This window comes from Bombina bombina, chromosome 5, assembly GCF_027579735.1.
Source record: "Bombina bombina isolate aBomBom1 chromosome 5, aBomBom1.pri, whole genome shotgun sequence".
NCBI classification, from domain to species: domain Eukaryota; kingdom Metazoa; phylum Chordata; class Amphibia; order Anura; family Bombinatoridae; genus Bombina; species Bombina bombina.
In genome coordinates this window covers 9,454,649-9,476,823 of record NC_069503.1, presented here as the reverse complement: position 1 = coordinate 9,476,823, position 22,175 = coordinate 9,454,649, and the positions used below count along the sequence as shown (strand labels likewise).

Below are 22,175 nucleotides of genomic sequence, written 5' to 3'. Positions count from 1 at the left end.
ATTAAATGCGTTCTCAGCATGAATATTCCAAGAGAAACCAGGTTTTTTCTGAGTTAATTTAGTCAAGGGTCTAGCAATCTCAGAAAAGCCCTTGATAAACTTCCTGTAAAAGTTTGCAAACCCAAGGAATCTCTGGACATCTTTTTTTGTACTGGGGGTGCTCCAGTTAGTAATAGCTTCCACTTTGTTTGCTTCCATGGCGATACCAGAAGGGGAAACATGGTATCCTAAGAAGGAAATAGTAGTGGTATTAAAAATGCATTTCTCTAACTTAGCATAGAGATGGTGTGTACGGAGTCTGGACAAAACAAGCTTGACATGGGTGTGATGGTTTGTTATATTGTCAGAATAGATCAAAATGTCATCTAAATAAATGACCATACAGACATCAAGTAAGTCATGAAATACGTCATTTATAAAACACTGGAACGTTGCAGGAGCGTTGCACAGACCGAAAGGCATTACTGTATATTCATACAGTCCATAAAGTGTGCGAAAAGCTGTTAGCCACTCATCCCCCTTCCTCATTCTTATCAAATAAGCTCCTCTAAGATCTAATTTTGTGTAAATTTTAGCTCCTTGCAACCGTTCTATAAGTTCAGGGATGAGTGGAAGTGGGTACCTGTTTTTCTTGGTACATTTGTTAAGTTGTCTGTAGTCGATAATAGGACAAAGTGATCCATCCTTGTTTTTAACAAAAAACATTGCAGCACCCGCTGGAGAGGTGGAAGGTCTTATAAATCCCTTCTTAAGGTTATCTTCTAAATACTGTTTCAAGTGAACCAATTCAGGTTGTGACATAGGGTATATATGACCAAAAGGAATAGAACTGCCCGGTAGTAAGTCTATCGGACAGTCATAAGACCTATGGGGGGGTAGGTTCTGAGCTTCTACTTTGTCAAACACATCGGAATATTCTTGATAACATTCAGGTAAGACATGATCAGTCATACAACACACAGAAGCTTTGGGAAAACAGACTTCCATACAGTAAGTGGAATTAAATTTCACAACACCTTGCTTCCAAGATATATCAGGATCATGCTTTATCAACCAATTGATACCAAAAATTAACGGGTATAAACTAGAAGGCAAAATGTCAAATGTACATGTCTCAGTATGGCCTGTCTGTGTGATAACTTGCAAGGGCGTAGTGTGATGCGTGATAGGCCCTGTATTCATAAAAAATCCATCAACCAATCTTATGGCTTGTGCACTATCTTTTTTTATTGTGGGTATTTTATGTTTTGTAACAAATGCTTGGTCAATGAAATTCCCAGATGCGCCAGAGTCAATAACGGCCTGGGTTTTTGTCTTCTGTAGACGCCACTGCAAGAAAACAGAAATTGGTAAATGAGTGGTAAGAGTAGACAATTTGTTAAGGCAATTTTGGTGCTGAAGATTCTTACCCCTCTTCTGTCTGATAAGAGCAGGACAGTCTCTAACACCATGATCCTTTGCTGCGCAATATAAACACAAGTTATGTAGCTTCCTTCTGGCTTTTTCCTCTGGTTTTAGAGGACCCCTCATAACAGCAACTTCCATAGGTTCGTCATTTGATTTAGATGGCGCAGAGACCACAGGATGGTATACCGGGATTTTCTTGACAATAGGATCAGATACTGCCCTTTCAGATCTACGTTCTCTTATCCTTCTATCAATAGTGATACATAAGGTCATGAGATTCTCCAAATCCACAGGAACTGCACCACGGGCTAATTCATCTTTTAATGTTTCAGAAAGACCTGTTCTGAACTGATTTCTGAGAGCAGGTTCATTCCATTGGGTGTCTGGTGCCCATCTTTTAAAGTCCGTGATATATTCTTCTACTGCTCTTTTACCTTGTCGTAGGCTCCTAAGGGCAGTCTCAGCAGTATTCTGCTTATGATGGTCTTCATATAATAGAGACATGGCAGAGAAAAAGGCATCTAAGGAGTCTAATATGGGGTCATTGTTCTCATAGAAGGCGTTAGCCCAGGATTTAGCCTCTCCTCTTAGGTATGAAATGACCGTTAGAACTTTGACCCGATCAGATGTATAGGTTCGGGGTTTTAAAGAAAAGTACAGAGTGCAGGAGTTTTTAAATTCTCTAAACTGAGTCCTGTCACCAAAGAACTTTTCAGGTGGGGATACAGTTGGTTCAGGTGTTAATTCAATAGGAGCAGGTTTATTAGATAAGTGCTCATTAATGAACTTCCTAATGTGATCATTTTCAGTTTGAGGCCTTGTAGCATATGGTCCATGCTTTGTGCAAGGGAACCCACACGGTTTGTAAGTTCAGTGATATCCATGCTGTAGGATATATAGAGGCTTGGTAATATGTTAAGTGTAAGTATGTTATATCCTTAACTGCAGGACCACTCAGTCTCACACCAAACCTTTAGGTTCATTAGATGTAATCAAGAACCTAGTTTTTGCTCATAGATCTGAGGGTCACTGCTGCATGGATGCAGAGTGAAAGAAATAAGATTTAAAGGTGTATTATCCCGATTGCAATACCAGGTTGCAATATGCAGATAATTACAGAGATAGCAGATAAATGAAAAGAATTAGATAAGGACAAGATTAAGAATGAGTAGGTAAATGTCAGCCTCAAGAAACACAGGTTGCAACCAGGAGGTGTTTCTTTAATATAGTAAGCAGGAGAGCTCTATAACAGATAATGATGTTTTTAGGCAACAGGCAGTCCTTAGTTAGTCTATAACGTTGTTAGTATTCATATAAACAGCAGAGAGTCTTTTGACAGATAATAGTATGATTATTTGATAATGCACATAGAATAGTTAAGCACAGTTCATCAAGCTGAATCGTTAGATGTTACAGGCAATCAGATAGTAAACGGTAGCTGCATTTGCATAAGCGTCACACTTTAGAACAAGCAGGAAAGTCCTTCAAAGTAGTAAGTGAATTAAGGTATAATACGTTACCAACTTCAGAGAGTAAGGAATTGTAACGGTTACCGCAGCTTCAAGGTGAGTTGCTGTTAAACACAGGAGTTGTTTGTTAGCACCCAGAGTGAGAGAGGATCCGGAGACTTGCGATGACGTCAGACGCCGATTCACGGCTTCAATGTAGAAGCCGGATGAAACTGAATTAACAAGTAAGAGATACTTTAGAGATTCCGGACAAAACAGAGAAACCTGGTATATGACGATCCAAAGTTGGAAAGCACACAGCAGTTGTAGTTGTTAGGAGTAAATTCCTTGGTTAGGAATATCAGCAAGGTGTCTTCGTTGTTGCTCAGCATATAGCTAAGTGAGTACAAATTACCAAGCATAGGTAGACTGGAGGAGGGGCCTTATATAGGGATGTCAATACCTGAACATCCTGATTTAAAGGGACAGGAACATAACAGGCCACTCAGAGGTTCCTCTCCAAGGCAATCTCAAAGATGGGGATACATATCTTATCATGGAATGTGGGAGGCCATATTGAAATATCTGAAATCTAGAAAAACTGACATAGCGATTCTTGAAGAAACCCATTTGAAACCTAATGAGCATCAGAAGTTAAAACAGGGATGGGTGGGAGAAGTTGTATACACTAAATATGAAAGCAAGGGCAAGGGGGTAGCGATCCTTTTCCACAAGAACTTAAACTACACAGTGACTCAAACCATACTAGATCCTCAAGGAAGATTTATCCTACTCAGACTCATACTAGACGGGTTCCCAATGATACTGCGTGGAGTTTATGGACCTCACACATGTAAGAATGTTTTTTTGGAGTGATTTTAGAGTACGATTACTACAATGGGCAGATGCCCCAATAGTACTGGGAGGGGATTTTAACCTCGCACCACAAACCCCTGCCGATAGATTTCACAACCCACTACACTCACAAACAACCCACAATAGGAATCTGAATGCTAAGAGGGACACAAATCTGCTCGGTAAGTTCCGGAACGCTCTCCTTCTCACTGACATCTGGAGGGATAGGAACCCAAAGGCTAGAAATTTCACCTGTGCCACACCGGCAAAAGACACTCTATCACGCATAGACTACTTCTTGATCTGTGGGTCTTTGAGCTCCAGGGTCAGGGACGCGAGAATAGATAGCCCAGTTATCTCAGATCATGCCCCAATTACACTGAAGTTGCATGTGGGACCTTCCAGGCCCTTAGGCACTGGATGGTCGTTTCCTAAATATCTTATACATGATGATAACTTCAGGAAACACCTTGTGGGTGAGTGGCTAGAATACACCTCAACAAACCAGGAGCATAAGAGCAGCTCTGTACTATTCTAGGAAGCCGCGAAGGCGGTGCTTAGAGACACTACGATCACGTATGTTATTAATTTCAGGAAAAAAAAAACAAATTAGGGAAGACCTATTACTTAAACAATTATTGAACGAAATCGCTATCTACGCAACCCCACGACAGCAAATAGACTTAAGTATCGAGACGCCAAAGCGCAAAGAGATACATACCTCACCCAAAATGCAGCCAGGGACTTAACAATGATGCATGCCAAATATTACCGTCACAGTAATAAGACGGGTAGGATGCTAGTGACGAAACTGAATAGAGGTACCAACACAATATCGGCCATTAAGCACAATGACATTTTACATACTGACACAGCAGGAATACAGAAGGTATTTACTCAATATTATTCAAAACTTTATACCACCCTAGAGACAGACCCAATCATTAGGGACAATTTTTGGGAAGATATACCTTTACCCTCTCTGTCAGAATCTCAGCAACAATCACTGAGCGCAAGCATTTCGCTAAATGAGGTACTTGCTGCTATAGGGAGGCTCCCTCTGGAAAAGGCCTCTGGACCAGATGGTCTGCCTGGTGAGTTCTACAAGATATTCAAGCAGGAGGTGGCCAGCCCACTGGCCCTGGTGTTCAATGATATTCTGCAGGGGAAAGCGAATCTATCACAGAGATTCAAAGAAGCAAACATTAGCCTAATTCTTAAATCAGACAGGAATTGCTTAGCCCCCGAATCCTACCGTCCGATTTCATTAATGAATTCGGACTATAAACTACTCACGAAAATCTTAGCAGATAGGCTGGCGGTTCTACTCCCAGACCTTGTGCATGCGAGTCAAACAGGATTTGTGAAAGGTAGGTCATCAGTGGTAAATGTCCGCACGCTACAGTTCTTATTAACGCATTACTGGGAAAGCGCAGGTCAACGCCCATGTCACACAATCGGAGGTAGCGTGTGCCCTGCTAGTAGACGCAGAGAAGGCCTTTGATAAGGTCCTCTGGAGCCACTTGTTCTATACCTTAGACCGATTCGGGATAACGGGGGATTTTTTAAGAGCGTTAAAAACATTATATTCCAGCCCACAGGCAGCGATACTGGTAAACGGAATACCATCCCAGCCATTTGCTCTGGGTAGGGGAACAAGGCAGGGATGCCCCCTCTCGCCGCTCCTCTTTGACCTAGCATTGGAGCCCCTTGCAGCGAAAATTCGACATACCACAAACAGTCTCAAAATAGGGGACAAGGTAATCCACCTGTCTCTTTTTGCTGATGACATGGTGCTATACATACAAGATCCCAGATTAAATGTCCCAGTATTAATGGATATCATAAATGACTTCGGCCGTATTTCCGGCTATAAAGTTAATACAGATAAGAAGGAGCTAATATGGTTATCACATGCCAATGACATACCGGATCTCCACTATGATTTTAAAATAGCGGGGAATACCTTTAAATACTTGGGAGTTAGACTTTCGTGAAATCCGGCGGACTGGTATGATATAAACTACACACCTCTTAAGAAGGTGGCCTTGGATCTCACTAAGCACTGGACAAAGCTACCGTTAACCATCTCGGGCAGGATAGGACTTATTAAGATGATTATCTTCCCTAAGCTGCTTTATATAATGCAGATGCTACCAATAATCTTACATAAAAAGGATGTAACTTTTTGGAGGTCCCTCTTCTTCTCCTTCATTTGGGCTAATAAAAAACACAGAATTCACTCAGATAGAATGATGAGCACAATTAACTCAGGGAGCATGGCTGTTCCAGATGTGGAAATATATTACTGGGCAGCACAGGTGAAATACATACTTGACTGGTTGACGGGAAATAGTCACTTCACGATTCCAGAGTTGGAGCAACATGTGATCCAACCCTGATCACTAGCCACTCTTCCGCACCTAAAAGCTGACAAACTAGATAAGGTATTGACACACTACCCCCTCCTTTCGCAGCCCCTTCAGGCATGGAGGAAACTATGCAGCAGATTATAAAGTAGCCACAAAATCACTAAATATATACCGTTACAGGGAAACCCCCACTTTTTGCCAGGGACAACCACACAGACGTTCAGGACCTGGAAGTATTTGGGAATTGACAGGGTGTCAAAGTTATTAGAGGGTAACGGGAAAACCGTTTGTACATTTGCACACCTCCAAATGACCTATAATTTACCACGTACACATCATTTTGCTTACCTCCAGGCAAGACACTATATCACGGGATTAGCAGGATTAGTCAATTCGAAGGATTTCCCTGAAGGTAACAATGCTATTTACCAATTATGTAATCTGTACTCCCACGGTTGTACATCCATCTCCCCAATCTACAAGATAATGATGGCCTCCAATAATGAACATACACTAGAGCATGTTAAAGCGCCAGCGAACCGGCAGGGTTCAGAATGTGAAACCAATTTCTTCACAATTTGGGTTAAGACAAAATGATTTATTCCAAATATTAAAACAAACATTAAAACATAAGTTCTTGACAATACTTTGAAGATTTAAAACTTTCGTGTCCAAACTTGGTATATATATATATATATATATATATATATAGTGGATTAAATGTGGATCCACACAATGCTTTATGACAATATAAAGTGCCTTCTAGATGGTACAACAATAACTGACACAATAAATTCTACATCAGTATTTGCAATAATTATGGATTTTTCAAGTTTGGTAACTTGGAAGCTTCCAAATTAAGAGTATAAAATAGATAATTAGATAAAAACTATCCTATAGTGATGTCACTTACTATAGCTATTCGACCGGAATAATATAGTATATATCACAAAAATACAATTGGAGTTATAGCCGACCTATAACAGTGCTACCTACTATAGTTGTCAGACCAATTGGCAGATTATGCAGAAAAGTATATGATCTTATAACAATATTGGTTCAGTGTAAAACGGACTAAATGGATATCTCTAATGCGGTTGGGTGTGTTAATAACTTTAACACATGAACGAGGCCAGAGTCGTTATTAACTGTGGATATTTTCTAAATGTGACCCTTAATTTTGTTGTGGCAAGAGTGAAACCGATCAACTGTACCTTTAAAGGATCAGTGACCGTTCTCCGCTAGCGAAGGGGAAAGAGGGAGTGTGCTTTATTTGAGCCAATTGTGTGACAAATATTACGTGAAAAAACAATTCAGCATAAAAACAATTCAGCATAAAAAACGATATATGGCAAAATACAAAATATAAATTAGTGCCAAAATTACAATTGATTGTCTGACAGGTTGTACGTGAAAAACAAATCCAGCAAAAAAAGAAAAATTTATAAAAAAACAAAATGTAAATTTCAAAAAATAAATACAAAAAATAAATTCAATTGGTGCCAAAAATACAATCCCAAAGTAAAGATAGAGGATTCAATTGGTGTGATTCTTCAGGTCCCAGGTGCAAAACAATATGTAATATAAACAAAATATATATATATTTTTTAAGCGTCAAAAAAATATAATATATAGTGTATCGATATTTGAAATATATATCGATAATTAAAAACAGAATCCAGAATATACAATACAAAATTTGTGTCAAAAATTGGTGTTCAGAATCAAAGTTTAATCCAAAAGTGTGCTTCGATTTAACCCTCAAATGTCACTAGTGACCAACATGATTGTAACCGCCTAATGATTTCAAAATGAAAAAAGTGTGACTAAAATATCCTCGTTAAAAGTCAAAGTTTTGAAGCTTGGATTAAAAATCGAAGGACATTTAACTTTGACTTTTAACGAGGATATTTTAGTCACACTTTTTTCATTTTGAAATCATTAGGCGGTTACAATCATGTTGGTCACTAGTGACATTTGAGGGTTAAATCGAAGCACACTTTTGGATTAAGCTTTGATTCTGAACACCAATTTTTGACACAAATTTTGTATTGTATATTCTGGATTCTGTTTTTAATTATCGATATATATTTCAAATATCGATACACTATATATTATATTTTTTTGACGCTTAAAAAATATATATATATTTTGTTTATATTACATATTGTTTTGCACCTGGGACCTGAAGAATCACACCAATTGAATCCTCTATCTTTACTTTGGGATTGTATTTTTGGCACCAATTGAATTTATTTTTTGTATTTATTTTTTGAAATTTACATTTTGTTTTTTTATATAGTTTTCTTTTTTTGCTGGATTTGTTTTTCACGTACAACCTGTCAGACAATCAATTGTAATTTTGGCACTAATTTATATTTTGTATTTTGCCATATATCGTTTTTTATGCTGAATTGTTTTTATGCTGAATTGTTTTTTCACGTAATATTTGTCACACAATTGGCTCAAATAAAGCACACTCCCTCTTTCCCCTTCGCTAGCGGAGAACGGTCACTGATCCTTTAAAGGTACAGTTGATCGGTTTCACTCTTGCCACAACAAAATTAAGGGTCACATTTAGAAAATATCCACAGTTAATAACGACTCTGGCCTCGTTCATGTGTTAAAGTTATTAACACACCCAACCGCATTAGAGATATCCATTTAGTCCGTTTTACACTGAACCAATATTGTTATAAGATCATATACTTTTCTGCATAATCTGCCAATTGGTCTGACAACTATAGTAGGTAGCACTGTTATAGGTCGGCTATAACTCCAATTGTATTTTTGTGATATATACTATATTATTCCGGTCGAATAGCTATAGTAAGTGACATCACTATAGGATAGTTTTTATCTAATTATCTATTTTATACTCTTAATTTGGAAGCTTCCAAGTTACCAAACTTGAAAAATCCATAATTATTGCAAACACTGATGTCGAATTTATTGTGTCAGTTATTGTTGTACCATCTAGAAGGCACTTTATATTGTCATAAAGCATTGTGTGGATCCACATTTAATCCACTCTCTCTATATATATATATATATACCAAGTTTGGACACGAAAGTTTTAAATCTTCAAAGTATTGTCAAGAACTTATGTTTTAATGTTTGTTTTAATATTTGGAATAAATCATTTTGTCTTAACCCAAATTGTGAAGAAATTGGTTTCACATTCTGAACCCTGCCGGTTCGCTGGCGCTTTGATATTTTCTGATTTTTCTTAAACGTTTCTGACCACTAGGGGTCACCTATCAAAGCTAAGGGTCTATTCAGTAGTAGGCGCTAAGTGATTTCTTCTCACTAGAGCATGTTAGTAAGAAGTGGACAGAGATACTGAATACACCTATTTCTAAAATACAGATTCAAAATAGCATTGAAAAAGTCCGGAAAGCTACATTGTCAATAAATATCAGAGAATCCCACAATAAAATTCTTGGATTAGCGTATGTGACACCTAAACTGTATAGAAAATGGGAGAGAGATCACACTGGGAACTGCCCGAAATATTCACAGGTCCAAGCATCCCTGATACATATGATATGGGAATGCCCTAAACTGACGAAATTCTGGGGGATGGTCTGCTGCTGTCTGCGTACTTTAAACATACCTATTGCTACATTCACACCACAAATGGTAATATTCCTAGATATCCCTGAACTCTCAGTATTCGTGCATAATGTTATTCTTCAGGCAAGGAAAATTATTCTGAGATACTGGATAGATAGACGCACCCCATCTTTGCTGCAGTTACAAAATGAGATACACACCCAATTGCTTCACGAGCAGGCCGACACCATGGGGCATATAGCTAGTCGCACAGCACGTTTCATGAAAAAATGGGAAACATACCTACACTCCTTAGACACATCTCAACAAGCAAGAATCCTATACCCCATACGCAATTCTAAATATTTGCTGAAAGCTCAGTTGAGAGGAGACTGGCGGATGGACTTTGGAGATTAGAAAATGCTCAGTTTATTGGTGCAAGTTAGGAGTTAGCTGGACTTGGGGAACTGACACCCTGGGGGAGAAATGTTGGCCAACTGGCCAGGTATTAAAAATTTTATGTGAGTGACATGTTCTACTGCTGTAAGATCTACTGAATACAATGGCCCATATTTATCAATCTCCGTACGGAGCTTGAAGTTATGAAGCAGTGGTCTAAAGATCGAGTACGATCGGGTTGATTGACACCTCCCTGCTGGTGGACGATTGGCCGCAAGTCAGCAAGGGGCGGCGTTGCACCAGAAGCTCTTGTGAGCTGCTGGTGCAATGTTAAATGCGGAGAGCGTATTGCTCTCCGCATTTAGCGAGGTCTTGCGGACCTGATCCGCACTGTCGGATCAGGTCTGCAAGACCTTAATAAATAGAGGCCTATATGTTAAATCCTTTGTATCTAACAACTAATTCACATGTTACGTTTTGTTGCTGTTGAGCCCTAGCTAAGGGGAATATTTATTTATGTCATGTTCTTTCACAGAATAAATAAAGAATTAAAAATAAAAAGAGAGAGAGAGATCTGTGTTTAGGGAGAGAGATTGAGCTAATATAATTTTTGTAAAAAATTGTGACCCAAAGGCCCTTTTCAGAGCCATTAACCCCTAGCTTGCCAGTGATCAGTATAAATCACTGGCTCTGGCACAGCAACACTTTTTTGCTCTCTGTGCATTTTTTTAGGGGTTAATTGTTTTTTAGTAATTTTTTTTTGTGAGACCCAAAGTCTCTTTTCAGAGCCATTTAGCTAGTTTTACTTAATTTTAATTTAAATTGTGTGTTAATGCTTTTTTAGTAATTTTTTTTTTGTGACAGATAAAAATAAATACATAGAGAACATATAGTGCTTAGGAGGCGTATGCTATCCTTGCATAAGAGTCAGGGGCCTCTATGTCTGGCTCAGACCCTAATAGTGACCCTGCCAATTGCTCAGATACATCACTAGATACAGTGTCAACTGATGGTGATGTATCTGTGGCTACTAGCCGCCCAGCCAGAAGAAGACGTATTGTTCCAGCTGGCATTGCTCGTGAGGAGTAGGTAGCACCTCATCACCAGAGGCCAGATATCCCACCCTTCACTGCAAATCCTGGCATCAATGTGGATGTCGCAGGATTTAGCCCCCAACAATTTATGGAGGGGTTTCTGGGCAATGATGTATTGGCGAACATTGCCGCCCAAACTAATTTATATGCCCATCAGTTCCATGCTGCAAAGCCTGGCTCTTTATTGGCAAAGCAGCAATAAGCCCCCGTCTATTTGCCAGAATTTAAAAAAATTCTGGGCATTAACTATGCTGATGGGAATCATAAAGAAACCCTCCATCCGCTCCTACTGGAGCAGTAGTCTCATCTGCTCTACCCCCATTTTCTCCCAGAGTATATTGAGGAAGAGGTATGAAATGTTTCTACATTTCATGCACTTCAGCGACAACAGCATGTGCCCCTCTAGGGAGCATACCCAGTTTGACAGGCTGTATCAAATCCGCCCCCTGATTACCCACTTAGCTGCTAGGTTTGCAGTGGCTTATACACCTGGAAGGAATTTATGCGTGGATGAATCCCTGATGAAGTATAATGGAAGGCTGGGATTCAAGCAGTTTATTCCTTCCAGGTGCTCCCGATATGGGGTTAAGGTGTATAAGCTCTGTGAGAGCGAGAGTAGGTATATTCAGGCCTTCCGGGTATATGAGGGAAAGGATAGCCACCTTGACCCTCCAGGTTGCCCAAAACATATGGGAACCACTGGCAAGATTGTCTGGGACCTTATATTACCCCTAATGAACAAAGGGTACCACTTGTATTTAGATGATTTTTCTACAAGTGTCCTTTTGTTCAAGCTACTGTATTGTTTTGATACAGTAGCTTGCGGTATAATTAGAAAGAACCGCGCAGGTATCCAAGGACAACTTGCACGCACTCGGCTATGAAGGGGGGAGACCTCAGCTCTGCGCCAAGAGGAGCTGTTGGCAGTTAAGTACAGAGACAAGAAGGATGTATACCTTCTTACCACCATTGACAATCGGAGGACAGTGGAGGTCTCTGTACATGGCAGAGCTGCGAGCATAAGGAAGCCAGTGTGCATCAAGGCTTATAACTGGCATATGGGTGAGGCTGATCTGGCAGATCAGCTGCTGCAGCCCTACCTAATTATGCGAGGACAACGGCCTGGTAAAAAAAGGTTGCAAATGACTTAATGCAGATTGCAACCCATAACACTTTTTTGTTGTTCAAAATAGCAAACCCTGGAATGAAACTGACTTTTTTACAGTTTCAGCTTCAGATCATTTTGGGGATTTTTTTTACCAAGCTGTACCTGCTCCCCAGGCGGTGATGGGAGAGAGCAGAGTTGGGGCTACTCATTTTATTTTCAAAATCCCCCCCCACCTACTGCGGCGAAGCAGTATCCTCAGAAGAAATGCAGAGTCTGTACCAAGAGGGGGCAGAGAAGGGCCACCATATATTACTGTCCTGATTGCCCTGGACAGCCTGAACTCTGCATTGGGGAAGGCTTCAAGCGGTATCACACACTGGTAATTTTTTTTTTTTACATTTTCCGTTGGTTTTATTTGGAGGGGGGGGGGTTTGGTTACGTTTACTGTTACTAAATTTGTTTTTTGTTTTTTACTTTTACTGTGCCAGATTTTTACATTTCGCTGTTCTATTTTTTTTATAAATTCTAAAATTGGTGCTGTATTTTACCAAAACCCCTGTCAAACTTCTGCATGGGGGCATGGGTGTACTCAGGGGGTCTTGCAGAAAACAACCTGGGGTGTTTCCTTGCAATAACTTACAACTGACTCTCCTAAATCACAGTCAAAAATCAATGTGTGTGTAAAAAATAAAATATTACCACCACACACTTTCTCCTGACAGATATCAGTGTTGCGATTTAACTAGCGATAATTTTGGGGGGGGGGGGGAATGGTTTGGAAATATCAAAGTGCTACTTGTACTTATTGCCCTATAACTTGCAAAAAAAGCAAAGAACATGTAAACATTTGGTATTTCTAAACCCAGGACAAAATTTAGAAACTATTTAGCATGGGTGTTTTTTTTGTTTTGTTTTTTAATAGTTTTTATTGAATTTTTCAAATAATACAACATAAAGAATATTTTACAAATAATATTGTTGTACAGCATACATATGTTTTAAGCAGTACAAGTTTTTCAAGCAGTACAACCTATGGCCTGGATTTAGAGTTCTGCGGCCAAAGGGGTGCGTTAGCTACGCGTGCTTTTTTTCTCCCGCACCTTTTAAATACTGCTGGTATTTAGAGTTCACAGAAGGGCTGCGTTAGGCTCCAAAAAGGGAGCGTATAGCATATTTACCGCCACTGCAACTCTAAATTCCAGCGGTGCTTACGGACGTGGCCAGCTTCAAAAACGTGCTCGTGCACGATATCCCCATAGGAAACAATGGGGCTGTTTGAGCGTTCAGCTCCTAACGTTCAGCTCCTAACGCAGCCCCATTGTTTTCTATGGGGAAACACTTCCGAAGTCTGCACCTAACACCCTAACATGTACCCCGAGTCGAAACACCCCTAACCTTACACTTATTAACCCCTAATCTGCCGCCCCCGCTATCGCTGACCCCTGCATATTATTATTAACCCCTAATCTGCTGCTCCGTACACCGCCACAGCCTACGTTATCCCTATGTACCCCTAATCTGCTGCCCCTAACACTGCCGACCCCTATATTATATTTATTAACCCCTAATCTGCCGCCCCCAACGTCGCCTCCACCTACCTACAATTATTAACCCCTAATCTGCCGACCGGATCTCACCGCTACTCTAATAAATGTATTAACCCCTAATCTGCCTCACTAACCCTATAATAAATAGTATTAACCCCTAATCTGCCCTCCCTAACATCGCCGACACTTAACTTCAAGTATTAACCCCTAATCTGCCGACCGGAGCTTACCGCTACTCTAATAAATTTTTTAACCCCTAAAGCTAATTCTAACCCTAACCCTAACAAGTTAAATATAATTTTTATCTAACGAAATAAATTAACTCTTATTAAATAAATTATTCCTATTTAAACCTAAATACTTACCTGTAAAATAAACCCTAATATAGCTACAAATCAATAAATTAATTAAATAAAATACCTACAATTATCTACAATTAAACCTAACACTACACTATCAATAAATTAATTAAATACAATACCTACAAATAAATACAATGAAATAAACTAAAGTACAAAAAATAAAAAAGAACTAAGTTACAAAAAATAAAAAAATATTTACAAACATTAGAAAAATATTACAACAATTTTAAACTAATTACACCTACTCTAAGCCCCCTAATAAAATAACAAAGACCCCCAAAATAAAAAAATGCCCTACCCTATTCTAAAATAAAAAAGTACAAAGCTCTTTTACCTTACCAGCCCTGAAAAGGGCCCTTTGCGGGGCATGCCCCAAAGAATTCAGCTCTTTTGCCTGTAAAAAAAACCATACAATACCCCCCCAACATTACAACCCACCACCCACATACCCCTAATCTAACCCAAACCCCCCTTAAATAAACCTAACACTAAGCCCCTGAAGATCTTCCTACCTTATCTTCACCTCGCCATGTATCAGCGATCCGTCCAGGCTCTGATGTCTTGATCCAAGCCCAAGCGGGGGGCTGAAAACATCCATCCTCCAGCTGAAGTCTTGATCCTGATTCCATCAGCCAATCAGAATTTTCCTACCTTAATTCCGATTGGCTGATAGAATCCTATCAGCCAATCGGAATTCGAGGGACGCCATCTTGGATGACGTCCCTTAAAGGAACCGTCATTCGTCGGGAAGTCGTCGGAAGAAGAGGATGGATCCGCGGTGGAGGTCTTCAAGATGGAGCCGGTCGTCATCGGATTGAAGAACATAGAAGATGCCTCCTGGATGAAGATGTTTGCCGGTCCGGATGTCCTCTTCTGCCCGCTTGGATCAAGACTTCAGCCGGAGGATGGATGTCTTCAGCCCCCCGCTTGGGCTTGGATCAAGACATCTGAGCCTGGACAGATCGCTGATACCCAGCGAGGTGAAGATAAGGTAGGAAGATCTTCAGGGGCTTAGTGTTAGGTTTATTTAAGGGGGGTTTGGGTTAGATTAGGGGTATGTGGGTGGTGGGTTGTAATGTTGGGGGGGGGGTATTGCATGTTTTTTTTTACAGGCAAAAGAGCTGAATTCTTTGGGGCATGCCCCGCAAAGGGCCCTTTTCAGGGCTGGTAAGGTAAAAGAGCTTTGTACTTTTTTATTTTAGAATAGGGTAGGGCATTTTTTTATTTTGGGGGTCTTTGTTATTTTATTAGGGGGCTTAGAGTAGGTGTAATTAGTTTAAAATTGTTGTAATATTTTTCTAATGTTTGTAAATATTTTTTTATTTTTTGTAACAGTTCTTTTTTATTTTTTGTACTTTAGTTAGTTTATTTGATTGTATTTATTTGTAGGTATTGTATTTAATTAATTTATTGATAGTGTAGTGTTAGGTTTAATTGTAGATAATTGTAGGTATTTTATTTAATTAATTTATTGATAGTGTAGTGTTAGGTTTAATTGTAACGTAGGTTAGGATTTATTTTACAGGTAATTTTGTAATTATTTTAACTAGGTAGCTATTAAATAGTTATTAACTATTTAATAACTATTGTACCTGGTTAAAATAATTACAAAGTTGCCTGTAAAATAAATATTAATCCTAAAATAGCTACAATATAATTATTATTTATATTGTAGCTATATTAGGGTTTATTTTACAGGTAAGTATTTAGATTTAAATAGGAATAATTTATTTAATAAGACTTAATTTATTTCGTTAGATAAAAATTATATTTAACTTCGGGGGGTGTTAGGGTTAGAATTAGCTTTAGGTGTTAAAAAATGTATTAGAGTAGCGGTGAGCTCCGGTCGGCAGATTAGGGGTTAATACTTGAAGTTAGGTGTCGGCGATGTTAGGGAGGGCAGATTAGGGGTTAATACTATTAATTATAGGGTTATTGAGGCGGGAGTGAGGCGGATTAGGGGTTAATACATTTATTATAGTAGCGGTGCGGTCCGGTCGGCAGATTAGGGGTTAATAAGTGTAGGTAGGTGGAGGCGACGTTGGGGGCGGCAGATTAGGGGTACATAGGTAATTTATGGGTGTTAGTGTACTTTAGAGCACAGTAGTTAAGAGCTTTATAAACCGGCGTTAGCCCAGAAAGCTCTTAACTACTGACTTTTTTCTGCAGCTGGAGTTTTGTCGTTAGATTTCTAACGCTCACTTCAGCCAAGACTCTAAATACCGGCGTTAGAAAGATCCCATTGAAAAGATAGGATACGCAAATGGCGTAGGGGGATCTGCAGTATGGAAAAGTCTCGGCTGGAAAGTGAGCGTTAGACCCTTTCCTGACTGACTCCAAATACCAGCGGGCGGCCAAAACCAGCGTTAGGAGCCTCTAACGCTGGTTTTGACGGCTACCGCCCAACTCTAAATCTAGCCGTATGAGAATAATGAGTGAAACACTATAGCATTTAGAGGTATAGAGAAATGCATAGAAACATGCAAATGAATCGTGGCTAACCGCAAAAATACCTGACTCTGCCATGGCAATACATGGGTATTCATGCCATAGAAATGACAGAGCAAAAAGAGGAGGCGGCATTGTAATTTATGCTGACATTTCCATAAAGTTCACCCCCTTACAAAAATCTAGCTCTCCTGCCACTTTTGATTTCCTTTCTGGCACAATTGAGATCCCGTGCAGTAAATCAATCATTGTTGCAGGAATCTACCGCCCACCTAGCTCCCCTGTGCATTCCCTTTATGACATAGCACATCTCCTTAGTGAAACCACAGCTCAAAACCCAAAAAGTGAAATTTTGGTCCTTGGAGATTTTAATATAGATTGGCTGAATCCTAAAAACAATAGTTCTTGCTTGCCGTTTAATACTTTGCAACTAACGCAATTAATCTCCTCCTCAACTCGCATAAACATTAAAAGCTATAACCACACAATGTTTGATTGGATTCTCTCCACTTCCCCTGACCGAATCCAGGAGGCAGGTGTTCTCCCTAACAGTTTCAGTGACCACCGCTTAGTGTACTGCACGCACAAAATAAAGGCTAATAAATCCTCCCCCAATGTTAAAATCACCAGGTCCTTCAAAAAATGTAATCTTCAATAATTTCTAAATGACATCAAGAGCCTCCCCTGGCACCGATTAAACCTAATCCCAGATCTAGACTCTGCAGTTGAATTCCTTCAGTCTGAACTCCTAAAAGTTTGGAATTTGCATGCCCCGCTGCGTAAGGTGAGAGTAAAAGGAGCGCATATGAATTGGATCACAGCTGACCTCATTCAAATGTACCAATTTCGGGATTAATCGTGGTCAAAGTTCAAGCATGAACGATCACTGTGTATATAGACAATGGCGAAATATATGCACTAAACAAACAAAATTGGCCAAGGCCCAATATTTCTGTGAAAATCTGAACAACAACATATCAAACCCTAGAAAGTTTTGGAAAGTCACAAATAACTTACAAACTTCCCCAATCCACTCCAAACAATCCACTGTCAAAGTGGACAAACAAACCCTTCAACTTCCCTTAGAAGTAGCAAATGCCTTTAACAATTATTTTGTCGGATGCTCCACCAGCCTGATTGACAAACTAATAAATGACACACATCCTGAAACTACAAATGTGGATCAGGCCCCACTAAATCTGCAAAGATCCAATATAGAGAAGTTCAATTTTAGACCTGTAGCCTTCAATATCATTAAGAAACACCTTAATAATCTAACAATGAAAAACCAGTCAGGACCTGATCAAATCCCAGCAATGCTACTGAAGCTCAGTGCGCCAGCAATTGCTAAACCTGTCACAACCCTAATTAACGAATCCTTGGTGTCTGGATACATACCCAAACTTTAGAAGACTGCAAGAGTAGTGCCTATCCATAAAAGTGGTGAGATAACCTTGGTTACTAACTATCGCCAAATATCATTGCTCCCAGTATTGTCAAAAATCTTAGAAAAATGCGTCCATACGCAACTATGTGAGTATTACCAACAATCTAACTATCTGACCCCTGATCAATCAGGTTTTCGCCCGAATCACTCCATTACAACTGCCCGCCTAAAAGTTTGCAACAACATCCAAACTAGCATGGAACAAGGAGACCTAACTTGAGCAATTTTCCTTGATTTTGCAAAGGCCTTTGACACAGTAGACCACGACATACTACTGCTCAAACTAAAAAACTCAGGTATTGGTGATCGTCCACTAACCTGGTTTCGATCATATGTATCGAATCAATCACAATATGTCTCCATTTCTGACAGCGACTCCCTCCCTCTCCCAGTCACGTGTGGTGTTCCCCAAGGTTCCATTCTCGGCCCCCTACTATTCACATTATTTATAAATGATCTGCCTAATGTCTGCAAATCCTCAACTGTACACATGTATGCAGACGGCACGGTAATTTATGCAAACAAATCCGATCTGCCACAGCTTGAGGCAGTGCTCCAAGACCAGTTCACAGAGGTAGAAAAGTGGATCTCAAAAAACAAACTCTTCCTAAACACTGACAAAACTGTCACAATGATCTTTGGAACGGGACCTAAATTACACAAATTACAAAATTCCCATCTACGCATCAAAACAAAATCAAATTGCACGCTGACCGCAGTCCACTCTTTCAAATACTTGGGTATGTTGTTAGAACCCAATCTATCTTTTGGCCTCCACATAGAAAAACTTGCTTCTAAACTCTATCCAAGACTAGGTGCCCTGTACAGAAACAAATCCTGCCTCAGCCCTACAGTAAAGGAAAAGATTGTACAGCAAATGCTGATGCCAATCATGGATTATGGGGATGTAGTATACGCACCTGAACCGCAAACTCACCTTAATAAACTAAATACATTGTATAACTCGTTCTGCCGCTTTGTGCTACAATGTAACTACAGGACCCACCATTGTGACATGCTAAAATAACTAAACTGGCTGTCGCTGGAATCCAGACGCACCCTCCATCTTTCCAGCCTTGTGTTTAAGAACTTTTCTGGGAAGCTCCCACCCTACCTGAGCAGAATGCTCTCCCCGGCTATTCCCACCTCCTATAACCTCCGATCCAGTACCAGCACATTATTTAGCTTGCCTCAATACAACAAGAAAGCAGCTCAATCCTCCTTTTCCTACAGAGCACCACAATTATGGAACGACCTCCCGCACACTTTCAAACCTTCCCCAAGCCTATTATCCTTTAAGAGATCCCTCTCTACATATCTCAAAACAGAATGCAGCTGTCATGGTTGATTATATATTTCCTACCTGTTCTATGTTAAATTTTGCATCTATTGTGTATTATTTTGTTTTATTTTATTGTACCCTATTGTATCAATGCAATGTTTTGTAAACCCAGGACATACTTGAAAACGAGAGAAATCTCAAAGTATCCTTCCTGGTAAAATATTTTATAAATAAAATAAATTGTTTGAGAATAATAATTAGCTTTAAACTGACTAATATATTTGTCAATGTATGAATTAACATTGTAGCATATCAAGGTATAGAAAAATGTTCAGAAACATACATATCACTTGAGAATATTGGTTAACTGTAGACTGAATAGTATATGTACCTGTATACAAGTAATCAATGTAAAAGCGTTTAAATTTGGCCTCTTCGATATGTGTGAGAACTCTTTTATATATATATATTACTATAGTAAATTATATGTTTATGACGAGAACAAGGAGAAAGAGCTTGTATATGTCCATGGGAATATATAGCAAAAATAACTCCCCTTCAGTATGGTTGTATATGAAGTATGATACTTTCCCCTAAGACTAGACTAAAATCAGGAAAGCTGTTATTCAATGGGGAAATTAGGGGAAACGCCTATAGGTTTTAACTGTATGCTCTATATTGAATATAATGTTAGATCTTTATATAATGATATATTTCATAAATTGCATTTATCGAGGTCATTACGAGATAAACCGCTCTATAAGTATTCGGGGTAGTCAAAAAACAACCGAATGGGGGTCAAATGTAGAAAAAAATAGTTTTTTTTCAATGTTTTCCTCATATTTTATAATTATTTTTATAGTAAATTATAAGATATGATGAAAATAATGGTATCTTTAGAAAATCCATTTAATGGTGAGAAAATGGTATATAATGTGTGTGGGTACAGTAAGCTAAACACAGACACTGCAGAAATGTAAAAATAGCCCGGGCCCTTAACGGTAAGAAAATTGAAAAATCACTAAGGGGTTAATGAACTGTGCCACTGACTGTCATGTTTGTAATCACCAGGACTTGAAAACACTGCGGTACAAGCTCAGAGAGATGCCCCTGGTGCCACAGACCCTGAATACGGAGCTCAAGGACAGTTCTCGACGCCTCTCGCTTCCCGGAAATCTAGAGGACCCTTTGGACTTGAGGACCCAACAGAGACATTCATCAGATCCGGGAAGTTAAGGGCATGAATGTGAAGGCTGTTGTTAGACTCTGGGCAAAAAACACATCCTGGCACCAGGAACGGGGCATATGAAGCCAAGCCAGGAATCTTCTGTAGCACAGACACCCAACATGAGGTGAACTTGATGTGGAACCGTTGGGGTTTAAATGGAAGTTACTCCCATATAGACAGAGGAAGAGAGCTGGCATTAAAAACCCCAATCATGCCAAGCAATATAACACTGAGTGACATTCTGTGAAATTCTCTCCAGTTCTAGAGAAAGAACTCAATTATCAGCCACGTAAAGATAATGTACTGTTCTGTGTGGGGTATGCATGGCTCTTAGCTGTGCCCCAACTTAAGTGTAGTAAAGCCCCTTCTCCTATGTATAATGTTTTACTCTTGTTGGAATCCCTTCTGCCATATTGCAAGAGACACGTGAGTCTCTTGCCCCTCATTGTGCAGGGTGTGAGGGAGACGTCCTTATGAGCGTATAAAGGTAGTTATAGGATTCTGTAGTCAGCATCTCATGCTAGTAAGCGCTACGTCATCACTTTCAGTATCTGGTAGGCATCTAACATCTAGATAACAACTTATATATTGAGTTTGGCTGCAAGAGCTAAATCACTTTCAGTATAGTAGGTAAGGAAGTATTCCAGAGGGTCAGGGAAACAGCAGGGGTCTCTACATCACATTTCCACTGACCTTGGGAGCTCACTATAGATGAGTCCCTTTTTTGGACATGTAACTGAGCTTCTTTAATAATGTGTTTCCCTAAAGGTCAGCACAAGGACAGTGGTGCCTTTTGGCTCCTTCCTTCCATGAACAAGCTGAAATTTCAGGGGCTCGGAGTACACTAGATCTGTTCCCAGATGTGGGAGATCTGATGCTTCTTCTCAAACATACAACATCCATAATACATTCATTTGTCTAGGCAGAAAGATGTCAAGGTTATAATAATATTTACTGGGTCTGCTTTGGTTATGAGAGCAAACACAATATGTTTTAGTGCAGTAATGTTTAGCAGATTACACCCTGTGACCCTCAGGTTATAGAGAGAGGCTGTATAGGCTAAGGAGTGCTCATATGTACATTCCTGTCGTAATCATAAACTCTTCTGTTGGGTCATTTCTCACATAGGGTTGTTATAACAGCGTCTTTATTGTGAGTAACAACGTATACACATACCAGCCTGCAAGTAAGAAAGACAGCCAGATGAACTGACTAGTATTACTAATAGCTAGTAATGATTAGTGTATCAGCCTGCTGACCTGACTATTACTGCGTAATGATTAGTGTAACAGCTTACTGACCTGACTAGTACTGCTAATAGCTAGTAATGATTAGTGTAACAACCTGCTGACCTGACTAGTACTGCTAATAGCTAGTAATGATTAGTGTAACAACCTGCTGACCTGACTAGTACTGCTAATAGCTAGTAATGATTAGTGTAACAACCTGCTGACCTGACTAGTACTGCTAATAGCTAGTAATGATTAGTGTAACAGCCTGCTGACCTGACTAGTACTGCTAATAGCTAGTAATGATTAGTGTAACAACCTGCTGACCTGACTAGTACTGCTAATAGCTAGTAATGATTAGTGTAACAACCTGCTGACCTGACTAGTACTGCTA

The 22,175-nt window shown here is 39.5% G+C and overlaps 1 protein-coding gene across 1 annotated transcript in view; it reads left to right on the top strand.

Annotated features, from left to right (window-relative positions):
• The window catches only part of KCNH2 (potassium voltage-gated channel subfamily H member 2), a 1,055,144-nt gene extending 1,034,212 nt beyond the window's left edge, over positions 1–20,932 (top strand). The window contains exon 16 of the mRNA XM_053713258.1: positions 20,396–20,932. Coding sequence (XP_053569233.1) covers positions 20,396–20,560 — 165 coding nt within the window. The 3' untranslated portion in view covers positions 20,561–20,932. The remainder of the gene's footprint in view (positions 1–20,395) is intronic.
• The last annotated feature ends 1,243 nt before the right edge of the window (positions 20,933–22,175 follow it).